Source organism: Copidosoma floridanum, unplaced genomic scaffold (assembly GCF_036245765.1).
Source record: "Copidosoma floridanum isolate Cflo_tuat_1 unplaced genomic scaffold, Cflo_Japanese_pri ptg000006l, whole genome shotgun sequence".
Taxonomy (NCBI): Eukaryota; Metazoa; Arthropoda; class Insecta; order Hymenoptera; family Encyrtidae; genus Copidosoma; species Copidosoma floridanum.
The window spans coordinates 25,074,531-25,088,224 of NW_028321883.1; the positions used below are offsets into that span (position 1 = coordinate 25,074,531).

General features: G+C 40.4%; 1 protein-coding gene across 4 annotated transcripts in view; it reads right to left on the reverse strand.

Annotated features, from left to right (window-relative positions):
• Positions 1-13,694, reverse strand: part of LOC106640849 (very long chain fatty acid elongase AAEL008004) — a 36,751-nt gene that overhangs the window by 7,126 nt on the left and 15,931 nt on the right. For 3 of the 4 annotated variants that reach the window (XM_014355010.3, XM_089598517.1, XM_014355009.3), the window contains exons 2-4: positions 5,675-5,841; positions 2,705-2,895; positions 995-1,078 (exon numbers count right to left, since the gene is read on the reverse strand). In XM_014355010.3, the coding sequence (XP_014210496.1) occupies positions 995-1,078; positions 2,705-2,895; positions 5,675-5,732 (333 nt within the window). In that variant the 5' untranslated portion in view covers positions 5,733-5,841. The remainder of the gene's footprint in view (positions 1-994; positions 1,079-2,704; positions 2,896-5,674; positions 5,842-13,694) is intronic. The other variant, XM_089598516.1, reaches the window with a different exon arrangement.

Consider the following 13,694-nt stretch of genomic DNA (forward strand, 5'->3'; position numbering starts at 1 on the left):
CTTTTCACCCCAAACCTGTACCTATGATGTATCATACGCTTACAAACGTGTCTCATGTAATTAGAAGTAGGTCAACATGCAGTAGCACAAGCTAAATAACACGAATGTGAGTTCCTAATTAATTGGCCTTTAGGTCTACCATGTATACTAGTATCGGCAACATTGCCGTTCGTATATATCCAAGTCAAACTGCAACTTTCGAAATTCATCAAATTTTGTACAAGTGGATAATAGAAGCCGATCGAATCATTGTACCATAACGTCAAATTTGATGATAATCAATAGTTCGCCTTAATATTTTATTTTCTGCTCAAAGACATTTCATCGTACGACTCTTGATGTATATATTAGTTGCTCGTAATGCCCTGAATCTTTCATATACACTCACGTGTTGCCAGTGGACAATGTGATAATGTGCAAATTATATTATAATGTGAAACACTGTATTGATGGTATATAAGTACACACATGCGTGTACGTTCGTAACGTACATGTAAAAAAGCTTGAAAGAGGAAAAATCCACGAGGCTTTCTAGTCACGAATATATATATATATATATATATATATATATATATATATATATATATATATATATATATATATATATATATACACATATATATATATATTATGTATATTACAAAGCTATAGAAAATATTGTTATTCGCTCAATATTTTATGAGACACTGATACGGAGTACTGCAAAGTTTTATCGTGTATTTATTAACCACAAGAACCAACTGTTGGACAAAGTTGTGTCGAATAGGGTATTAAGAACCATTACGTACGAACAAGGTAATTATTTCGTCAATTGTAGAAAAAAAAAAAAAAAATGATTCTACGTATTGACCGGGGAAAAAACGTGGTAAGGAACATTTTTCAATATTGCGTAACAACGATAATTTATCATCACTCGTTTGTTCTCTCTCTCTCATATTTTCATGATGAAATTGCGAGATGAGTTATTAATAAATTAACTACAAGCAATACCTACCCGTAATACTTGGGGCCGATCGCTGTAGTCTACAGGTTGACACCTCAAAGAGTATTCCCCCGTCAGCCATCCGGACATTCCTATCTGCAACCACAATAGCCCAAAGGCCATCGAACTATCATTAGAAATTATTTTCAATATTCTTATAACTATTATTATTATTATTATAATGGTATTATTATTATTATTATTATTAATATTATTATAGTTGTATTGCTATTTTCGTGGTGTAGAGCTGGATAGTAATAAAAAGCATTGAGCTCGTGCTACATGGCTTGTTTGTTGCAGCTTGCAATCTCCACCACAGCAATGAAACACGAGGATACCGCCCACCGCGTTTATTCCATTCATTTGTGATCTGTTGTTGTATCATTTACATTTTGCTTATTATTACTACCACTATTCTATTGATCAATTATGATGATACACACACCTTCGATGTAAAACAGCAGCTCATGTTTTTTCATCGCCAATTTAAACTGCTTTAAAGTAATTTATATTTATATTAAACGGGTAAAAAAAAAAAATTTCGTCTATACATTGTGTATGTTTAATGAGAAAAATTATACACTTCCTCCAAGCAAGCACTCGTTCTTCCAAAAATATTTCTCCACTCGTACCTATACAGCAGACTTTGTTCTCCAAATATTTTCATTTGAAGTTTTGCAATGCGTTTCTTTTTTATCGTAGATGCTATATACACGAGATCTAAAAATGGCAATCGGAAGCGTACACTGTACGTGTTGAGATTACAAAACTCCAGAGGTGATTATCTTACCATGTACAGGAGGCGCTCTTCGAGACCAAAACGTTATCAAAGAAAAAAAAGTGACTGTACAGCCATACGTTTTCGATGACATATAGTTCGTAAAACTGCCTTTTTTTTCATTTGTCTTATTCAAAAAATACGCTCGATCGATCGAATTTTTTTTATTTTTCCTTAGCAATGTGTAAGTACGAAAGCCAAACAAAAGTGAACTCGCATCCGATTGAATAAGTACCCTCTTGAGTTCATCGGTACGATCGGAACAATGCACATTTATGCAGCTCCCGATTGGAATATCTAAGGTCCCGAGCCCCGACACCTCGAGGTCATCGAAATTATTTCTGGCGGGCAAATTGTAAATTTTCGTACTGTACTTTCGCTTCCAAGGTTGCTGTTTTCGACGTGCGCTTTTATAAACACGATTCCGTCATTCAATGCAAATGATACTAAATTTACTTTTGACGACGAATAACAACGAAAGTTCGAATCATCAAACAGCAGGACTGGGGCAACGCGCGCAAAAAATGGTTGTTAACCCAAGAGCTGCCGTCCAAACTTTGCGATCACGCAAATATTGTTAATGCAAAATTTCTCGCGGGAGCAGACGTCAGAATCGTCCTTTTTGACACTTGGAAGAGAAAACTAAAACATCTTGAGAGTACTTGAAAAATTCGTTCTCCCGATTAAGTACTTATTTTTTTTATTTCCATCCATCGATTTCCAAAAATATATTTTACACTTATTAAAACTGTTTGCACATAATAATAACAATAACAACAATAATGATAATGATAATAATAATAATAATAAATTGTGTAAAAGTGCTTGCTTTTCCTCAACCTTCTGCACACTTAGCTAACAAAAAAATACATTAGAGCTGAAAAAAGTGAGCGCATGATCGGTTCTTCCATCACCACTAAAAAAAAGGCAATAATAACACTCACCTCGTGAAAAAGCCACGCCGAAAAGAGGACTTGGAGTGAATTGTAGACTATGAGAACATTCTTGAACTGAAAGGGTTTCCTGTTCTCCATGAGCCTGGGCCCGAGGACCTTGACGCCGTACACGTAGCTCAGACAGATAAAGAGCGTTGGAAAGGGCGAGCTCATCAGCAGCCAGTCTGTCGTTCGCTTGTCTGCAACGGGACACAAAAACAAAGTCACACCTTTTTTTAATTTTTTTTTTTTTTTCCAACACTTTTATATTATACTCTTGGATGTATTTACATGGTTGTATAGTTTCTAAAAATACCCATCGGGCTAAAGAGCATGGATTAAAAAAAACGCAATATATCTGGCCAAAAGAAAGGTGCCGTTACTACACGTGCGCTCATCCGATTTCCTCGTGCTGACGCTATCCCGAGAGAATAAAAAAAAAAAAAAACAAAAAAAAAAAACCATGTACACCACATCAGGCGTTGTTTAAATGCCAAATTTTTGTCGTCTAGTGTGTACATATAATATACAGACGATACGGAGGAAAGGTGGCAGTGCGCGTACTTTTCGGAAGGGAGGCCGCCGACGACGCGACAAGCAACTCGCAGACAATCGGCATCAAATTGAAATTTCAAATTTCAAGTGCACCGCACCGTAAAAACGACAAGTCACCGCTTCAATTCTGATGGGAGCCGAGAGCTCGAAAAAGAAAAAAATAATAAATAAAAAAATAAGCAAATCCAGCGTCCGGTTTCAGTGGCGTCATTCAAACCACCTCTGTCCGTACATATATACCTGCGGTGGAAATTCCCGGGCTACAGTGATCCTCCGTATAAATGTGCACTCTGTTACACTCGCACATCACCTCTCGAGAGTCATCGGGGTACATCGACTCACGTCACGGGTAGACATGTGTTAAAACGACATCAAGGGCGCGGATTGTTTTCTCCGGAGGTGAAAGGGAATCCGAGACAAGCGCGCAGGGACGAAGACTCCTATCTTATATTATACTCTCGCGGGGGGTTTCATTGGGTCGACGTACATTATTTATTGTACCTGCACCAGTGGGTTTTCGAGATATTCAGGCACAATTTGCTTTGTTTTTTTTTTTTTTTTTTTTTCATGTAGCAAAGTATAAGAGAGAAAGTTGAACAAAAACGATGTTACACGCTGAAGGGAAATGAAGAGGCTCTTTCATTATTTGCGGAAACCGAAAGGCCACATTAATTTATACTGTTGGGGGGGAGGAAAAAAAAGAAAACCGGCATTCGGGGAATCGGTGAAAATGAGGGAAAAACAAAAAGCTATCGTACGTAACCATGATACCCAATGAACGACATGTTAGGCCAGTTCCCGGCAGTAAATAAAGTTTCCAGGTAGCGGGTGGATGGATATGCTCATCGGTTGTTTGTTCTACCGCAAAAAAAAAGCGCCGGACAAAGGAGACGAAACCGAGAGTCGAGTTTGGCGAGGACCTTGCCCTCCGTGCTCGTATATACCGGTCGGTCAACTTTGCGCGAAAAAGAGGAGTTGACACTATCACTCGGGGGAAGCCCCCCCCCGCGGGCCTGTGATTAAGTTTCTTGGAAATTTTGACCACTGTTCCGGAAAGTTGGCGCAGCATCGTCACCGTCCAGCGGCGATTATTGACTCTTCTTTGTCACGGCTGGCTACGTGCGAATACGAAATCACGGGGGTCTACGACACGCGATGATGCGAATGTTTACATGGAAATTGCTCGTCGTGTGTTTAACGCCTTTGTTTGTTTTTTTTTTTTTTTTTTTTTTTTTTATATATCTTGGACCTTAATATCTCGCAAACGCCTAGAGTGTCAAGATGTGCTCCTATAATGACGTTTTAAAGAATCGTCGAGATGCAAACGCAGAGACGCGCTATATTATTTTGTGCAATAAAACGCAAGGCGTATACAATATGAGGCCGAAACTTTGGTGAGCGTGTAACTTTCGTTGCAAGTGTCGCGACATCCATTGAACACACGCAACTCGGTATAACACCGTGCCAAGCAAGTATACAATACAATATACACACATATCGCGATGCTCGTGCTAACGTCCTTGATCAAGAACTTGTGCTGCATATCAATGCGATGCCGTCGTCACTCCATACGTTCGCATACGTTGTGCATTAACTGGATGCGGGGATATAATATGCAAATAATATGGGTCCTCGAAAAAGGAGATCCAGCTAAATCGCGTCATCCGCGGTTTTTCGTGTTCACGTGCTTATACACGCGTATAAGACTGTGATGTATATCATCGGAAAATTAAAAAGTCGTCGCGTATGCGCGGGTGACATCAGCCAATTTACGCGAACGCAGAGATAAATGTACACAAAATTCACACGCGAGAAGGGAGGGAGAAAAGCCGCAAAGTCACTTTGGCAAACAAGCGATGAGCCGTACGTCAGTTACTTAGCTACTACCAGAACGTATATATATATATATATATATATATATACAAGGTGTATCATATTGGGATGTTAATCGCGGGAAAAAGCTGCAAAGGTATGGAAATGAGAAATCTCAATTCTGGAAGGTTTACGCATGATGAGGTGCAGTAACGAACAAAACGATCAGAGAGAGGGGGGGGGGGCGAGTGACGCAAACCTGGGATATAGGAGACTTAGCTTTTGGCGCAAGTTAAGTATAGAAGGACGATTCCGAGCCTACGTATATTATGTACAATGCGTATATATAGGTGCACAGGATGTTTGTTTAAACGCACTTGAGTATGCTAAATAGGTAAGCGCGAAACCACTGCATGAATGTGATGTATATTTTTTATAACGTAGTTTTTATTTGCACTGCGTCGAATGCTGTGGGTTCTAATTTCGTTGACGGTACTTTCTGTATGGGACCTATCGTCGCAAAATCGAATAAAAATCGGCAGATCGGTCACCTTGGGGTCCCAAAAATCGTCATCCATGAAATAGGGATTATTTTCAAAACAATAAACTCACCTGCGTGTCTGTCGAGCATCTCGTGTAACCGATCCACGTAGTGCATGACGATGGACATTTTGTCGAGGGACGAGCCTTCCGGCCGGGGTCTGCGCAGGTGTGCGGCTCAGCCGAGACTTCCACCGAAGCCTGTGTATTATTTCAGACGCCCGGAAACGCAACTCTTCCTGAAACAAAAATCATATACATGCATTGAATTGACTTCACCAATAACCCTTTACGATTTATATATATGGCATCGCCAAATATATACATATTTATATTGTTTAAAATTTTAAACACATGCACGCACGTTTTCTTTCATCGCGCCATTGTATTATTCCTCTTATGTCCGATCGCTAACGAGAGATGTAGGTATACGCGTTGCATACGTATGCATATACCATCAAAATACACGAAAATTCTGTACAGATTTCTAATTTCTCCTAAAAGTAGACAAAAGAATCGTTAAATATATACCGATATATTGGCACGCACGACACAACATTGCACACCATAACAAACGATCCGCGAAATTCTTTTATCTCTCCACCACAGGTGTACAATTAATGTATCTCTGAAAAATGCGCGCATACGCAAGCGAACGATACGTGATCGGGGGCGTATGTATTACTTAACCAGAGAGTAGGTATATTATATATAGCTACTCTTCTCCGCGTAATGTGTTTTGCAGGAGGAGCCGACCGTACAGCGCCGATTGCCGATCCTCCGATTTGAGGTTCGGAGACTCGGGAAATCGAGGTCGCCAAGTGTGTTATTGTATACTTACGTCCAGGGCACACACACACATTTATATATATACGATCGTTCGGTGAGACGCGCACCGAAAACTTCATCGAAATCGAAAGTCGCTACCTATTGTATGTACCGTATACCGATGTATGGTGTACAGGACTCGGCTTTCGACCGGCCGGTCGTCCACTCGACGAGACCCGACATTGACATCGAAAATCACCTGTGCGCGCGTTACGGAATCGAGGCTGAAGTACATGTGTGTGCCGATGTACGTGTGAGGTTTATGTTTATGGGCACATAAACCACCTCGCGCCGGTAACGGTCGGTTGGATAACCATCGGGCTACCGCGTAGGTATTTTTTTTTTTTTTTTTTTTTTTTTTTTTTTTTCACTTTTAGCTCTCCACAGTTTCGTCTGGTCTCTTTTTTCTTCGATTGATGCGCCTCGAAGAGCTTGCGAAGGGGGGTTGCTTTCAAATGATACTATCGCATAGTCATTCAATTGAAGCTTTTACTAACGAAAACATTGATACGAGAATCGATTGAACAATGTATCTACTTTGTAAGAGATGGATAGCTCATTAACAAAAAAAATTAGTGTTAATTAGGCAGAAGGAGTACACGCATACCATCTAGATAATAATGTAAAAGAAAAATGTCCTAACAAGGTACGCAACTCCTTTGAAGAGGCGAATGCATGCCTACCACTGGGACCTGAGACGTGTGATAAACTTTTTCCGTGCATGTGAACCGACCTCAATACGACGAATTACGCTTTTGAAACGTGCGAACAAACCTTTTTTTTTATCTAATCTTCACATATGATCAAGTATAGTCACCTACCTGTAGTTTCGTTAAAATTGAAAGTTGGATAAACTCCTATTTATCACTTATATTATACATTAAAAAAAAAAAAAAAAAAAAAAAAAAAACACGTACAAGGGAGTACAGCTAACATTTATAAATGTTGCGGGGGAGTCCAGCACGTGTCCTGCATATGTATATACAGTAAATCAAGAGTTCGGTATATTTCAATCGATCACAATTTTCAAAACTTTTAACTACTTGTCACATCAGCTGATCGCAACTGACTATTTGCCGCTGCCATTGTTACTGTATACACACATGTGCAGGTAAGAAAAAAAAAAAAAAAAAAAAAAAAAAAAAAAAACTCTCCAAGGCCAATTAAAATCCATAGACGCCGATGTCACATCTGCAGTGCCGTTGTTTCAGTGTTGACATGTCGGCGCTTTTGCTCTCGATATAGATACGCTCTCGTACTCGGTTGATTTTTATGAGAAATTTTTAGATCAATCGTTGGGTGTGGAAATAAAAAGAGGAGGAGTCCAGGTCCCATGGCGAATATCCGAGATGCAACAATAGCATGGGGTTTTTTCAACTTCGAGCGCCGATTCGTCGAATCATCCGTGTACACTCTGACGAGGGCGTCGATTGTGTGCTCCGCCGCATCCCTCCTCTGTATATATACATCAGCTCTTTTATGCAACAGCATCCGTCTGCCGGTAGCTCCTCGTCGGCGTCACCAGTCACGCGAGCAATTACGCAAGGGAGCAATAAAACACGAGAGAACGGGAGCAAAATAAAAAAAGACTCCCGAAGAAACAAACCCATACATGTGTCATTTGGATCATTTACTTGCTGTAATAATTCATTTCTATACATGCGCTTCCATCGTACTTTGGTTTATCTTTAAAATTGTGTCGTTATGATAATTTGCTCTTGTCTCGTATATATACGCGGCATAGATGAATTTTTTTTTACCCTCAATCACTTGAAATACATGCAACGGTTTGAAAAATCGTTTTTTTTTTTTTTTGTTTTTTTTCGGTGTATCTCGATCGACAAAGTGTGTCCCACAAAGTGTTTCGTCACGCTCGGTTGTTTGAATGTGCATTACTTGGAGTTACGAGCAAGTGCGCGAGACAATCGTCCGTATCTATCTCTTTCCATTAATTGATGCGATCCATCTATATTAGCGAGATATCAGTATTCCCTCAGTTAGGTGTTGATAAAATAAATTAAAAAAAAAAAAAAAAAAAAACTATCTAACTTGAGACAAACTCTTGTACGAGCTTGAGAAGCTTAATTAACAAAAGTGCGAAGGGTTTTTTACGAGTATAATGATAAGCTAGGTGCTACTTGGCATATCAAGCAAAGGATACAGGATGTAGAAAAATACATGCGTGATAATTTTGATGATTAAAATTGGCTATATATGCGATGGGTTCGACAAGTAGATAGGTACATTGACAAGGTCGCAAAACGATCTCTGCGCTTGGATATCTAGTCACACGGGAGCGTATAGCACCAGAACAAGTGATTCTTTTCGACTCTTCCGGCTTGACGTTAAGTAACGGAGGCCAGAGGGAAATGAGAGATCTGTCGCTGTACCGATCGGAGAGCTATAACTCACGTTACAGCGAAAGGATAAATAAAGCTATAAAAGAATCATTTCGCCGATCGACTCGAACATTCACCTACGGGTGATACAAGAATTTACCGATTTTATGTGTGAACGTATCAAACTGTGATTTGTAAAAAAAAAAAAAAAAAAAAAAAATCCTACACACCTACGATTTACAATTGAGTGTATAATTTATACATTACACAAGTTTCGCGGCGCCGCACGTATATATAAGTACTTGCAGCTCTGTGTGTTTGATTAACTTGGAAGGAAAAAAAAAAAGGAAAAAATCGCCATCACACACGATAAATAACGTAAACAGCGAATCGGAGCCGCAACTCTTTTTTTTAACCTTCGCCGTTGCGCGCGATACCTATACATATATACACGGCATTGTTGCAAAACGCACACACGTGAGTGTATATGTTACATACGACCATCGAAAGAATGTAATGCACGCGCCGCGCATATACGTTGTACACATATAACACATGTAGGCATGTTCGCACGTATATATATATATATTGCAAAAACACCGGCTGGTACCATCAAGGCCTGTATATAGCAAACGGTGTCAGCTGAGTTTCACCGAAATTATATAATCAGCAAGTATAGTTGAAAGAAAGAAAGAAAAATAACACGATGAAAGAAGACGCGCTCGCGCGAGAGAGACGGTATATTATAGAGAGCGCCAAGTGTGAATCAGACTGTGCCGAAGCCATCAAGCATAATTCGAGGCATAATTTGAGATCTTCGGCTGTAACGAGGCGCTCGATCACCGTATACAAGTATATTGTAAATGACTAAAAGAGGCGCCGGTGGCGGACAAATAAATGTTAGAAGAGTCACATACACACACACACACACACTCGTTAACTTTATTTTGACTTATCCAATAAACTCTACATGACTCGCGGAAGATGCAAGCAAAAGTATATACAATATTATACTGTACATCACTACCGATTTTTTCATATCGGTATGTTTTATTGCGAGTACGTTTGCAATGACATAAACAAAATCTATGTATAGTTTTTTATTTTTCAGATCCCTACGTGAGAGAGTTCGGGGCCCAAAAGAGGAAGTTTCGTCCCCCCCACACCTTGAATAACGCGAAACAAGCCGGGAGCCAAATACATCGTGATATAGTATAGTTTTAACAAGTCCTCGGTCACGCGAAGTCGATTCGCTCGAGGCGCCAATTCCGCGCTGGACGATCGTCCCTGTACGTATGCCTACTCTTCACGATCATCGATTTGCGCGTATACCTACAAGAGAAGAAAAAAATAATCCTTATATGCTCCTGGCAATGTGGGGACACGTAATTTGGGACGAGCTAATCAACGGGGCGCGTTGCCTCACAGCGTATTTATTACGTTTTGTTATGCAAGGTTGTACGTACCGTTTGACGAATGAGTGTGGGATGTGTTTGGACAGGTAAGTTATAAAAATTGAGGATCCTGAAGTGTGTATAAGCACGCGCCACGGCTTTGTTTGCCCACAATCGACTCGAGACTCTTTCGGCATCCGGGGGAGAAAAAAAATATTCGACAAAGCTTTACTGTTTTTCCTCTCCTGATGCGGGAGATGGGAGAAATGTATCAGCGCGAGTCGAGTGTCCCGAGCAGCAGGTACGATGCTTGAGGGACTGCGTGTACCTATACGACGAAAAAGTCTTGATTTAGTTGTTGACAATGTGTGTTTTTTTTTTTTTTTTTTTTTTTTTACCCAAGTATAAAATTACCACCGTCGCCATGCAGTGAGGGAGGAAAGTACTATCTGCCATTTGAGCGTTACGTAAACATCGAAGGTAATTTTTAAATTGTACATACAGAGCATCATCTAACGTTCCACTACAATGTTTGTCCAAAATGCAATTCGGAATCAAACAAGTTGAGCTACACCACGTGGAATATGCTGCAGTGGATTTTTTACATAAAGTGTACATCATTTCAGACAGAGAGAGATAAGCCCAACAAATGTTGAAATGAATAACTAGGCCCCAAGCGGTGAACCATCTTTTTGACATTTCCTCCGAGTATAATTGCTGTCTTTTAGCCTCGCGTTTGAGTGATTACTTGTTCCTTACGACGCGTGCAGGTAGTTTGTTTGTACAGTCGACAGGGTGGATTGAAAATTTTTTACCCAACCAATGCAGATGAATCGAGGAAGCTCAATGATATATTCAAAAGGAGAAAAAGCACGCGCGCAGAAGGCGTCGAGGCGATCGATTAGCCGGGTACGAAAGGGGCATATATATATAAATATACCGGGGACGTGACTCGTTTTTCAAATATCTACTGCTTGAAACGTCCATGCGCGAGTTGTCCTCTAATGGGACTTGGTGATGGCGGTGTATCGGCAACGCGATTTCAAAACAATATACACACATACTCGCGTGTATAGGATAGACAGCGCACGCACCTATAGGATGTATATATATACATGTACACATGGCTTATGTAATTAGGAGATAGCGTAATCTTAATGCATCATCGCGCGAATCGGAGTTTTAACGGATGATAAACAGAGCCCGCGGGGAAGAATATGGGACATCACTTTCGTATTAGCCGCGAGAGAAACATTTCTTGTGGTCTTTCTCTCCATTCGTACGACAAAGCGAATCGTTTTTCAATTACATTAGTTACGTGGTAAGTGGTTGAGACAACATCACTGCATATACTTTGGCGAGTGAATTTATCGTCACGCCCTGCGAGAATCTCGTCCTGGCATTTATATACCATAAGTATACAGCAACGTCCATGGGGAGATGAAGAAATAAAGGTATAGACTCTCCAGAGTATAAGTACAAACGAGGAATTTACGCAGGTATACCCACATATAGCTCTCGACAAAGGTCAAGTCTCATATTATCTCCTTTGAGATGTTTCTTCATCGTCGAACGAGTAAAATGCAGGTGTCAATCATCTGGTCAAACAATACACATAGGCGCAGCTTCTTAAGGACCAAAAGACGCGCGTAAGTAGGCAAGTGTCATTTCTCTCTCTCTCTCTTGCGTGGGTATCGTGTACTCGTATAAATATGATCCAACTCAGTTGAAAAATAATGACGATGATATACGGTAACAACCGATAAATCGTCTTTTTTATACCTTTATAGGTGATGTATAGCGCGTGGTGGCGATCGAGTGTGTTTGTGGACCCGCCCGTGTACGTATTGCGATTCGCGCGGAGGACTCGCAGTTCAAACATTGCATCAGTTTCGCATTATTTACAAACGACATAATGAGAGTCACAGTTCGGATAGGACATATATATATATAAAAAGAAAAGATGAAATCACATCGCGTAATGCACGCTGACGACTACTCTGTGCATTGTTGTCCATGCATTCCTGGCGCGTTGCGTCTCTTCTCCAGGTGTGGATATATAATATATACTATTGGTTTTTTTTTTTTTTCACTCTGGACCAACAATAACAACCAGGAGTATATACCTAATACTTAGCGTCAGGAGAGAGACTTTCAATCGGTTCTCATCGCCGCCGCGGTGAGCGAAAGTAAATGTGCTGCAGGTGGCTTTTAGAGAATCCAGTCACGGGAAAGATCGACAAGGAGCTATATGGATTAATCAGCGTCTCTCTTTGCAGGGCTTCCGTTTTGAGGTTTCGGCTGGCGGTTGTTGTCGAAATTTGATACTTTCAATGACGCCGGCTGTACCAATCGCACGGTGTGCTACTGCTTTTATTGATTTTGTTTTTAAAGCAAAAGCGTTTCACGAAGAGACGCTTGCACAATATAATATAGGCGATTTCGTGTATTTTAGTTTTCAGAGAAAAAAACAATGTATATAGCCTCTATAGTCATTGGCTTCGAGGATCTTAAAATGTGCTCGAATGTATGTCACACAAATTCATTTTTCCAAAGAGCTTGAACCATCGATTGCCCCCCACCCCCTGAAAACGTACTTGAAATTTACGCGTTTTCCTCGAAGAATTCATTTTACGGTTTCATACGCGAGTATTTACTTTAAAAGGCCCATTATTTATGATTATACCATAATTTTGCATCGTATGGGTATACATTTGTGCAATTCAATTGTCCGCGTGTCTATTGGAATTCCCAACACCAACAGCACAGAGCAAGTGAAAAGCCATTGGGAAAAGTGTGATTCACCCATGGTATGTGTCCCCGTTGCGTCACTGACATGGAATCACTCGCGACGAATGGTATATTTTCCAGTCATATGAATGATTGCTTCTAATGTATACCTATGCGTTGAGATTGAGGTATTTCAAAAGTGGATCGATCACAATGGGATCCCCGAAAAAAACACGATTGACGACCTGGCAAAGAAAAAACAGAAAAAAGCTGGCCGGTTCATTTGTTATTAATCCTTTCCCAGCGAATCTCGCCAAAAGGATCCGACGTGTGGAAGACGGGGTAGCCGCTGCCAACTGGCAAGCGGTGCACATATATATGTGCGCGCCGGCCGACCTAGACCCAGATAAGCGGGAAAGGCGAACGCTCGAGCTGATGCTCGTTGCGCAACGCACTAGGTATCTATCTCGGTGCATTGTATACACATGTATAGGTGCATGCTTGCCGTACGTAATGTATATAGCGGTTGTGAGTGACTCCAAGCTCGAGTACACTTGGATCAACACCCCTTTTTGATTGGTGATTTCTTTTTTTTTTCTTTCACAAGCATCGTTGGGATTTGTGGACAATTTTCACGCGAGACCAGATGAATGGATAGCATGCATGCTTCATTAGCGTTCATTTCAAGTGTTTTTTCATCCACATGTCGATTGATAGGACTCGGGAGAAAAATCTAATAGATCCCACTCGTAAACAACTTATTGTCGTATCGATGAAAACAGAGAAATATTGTTAGCTCAA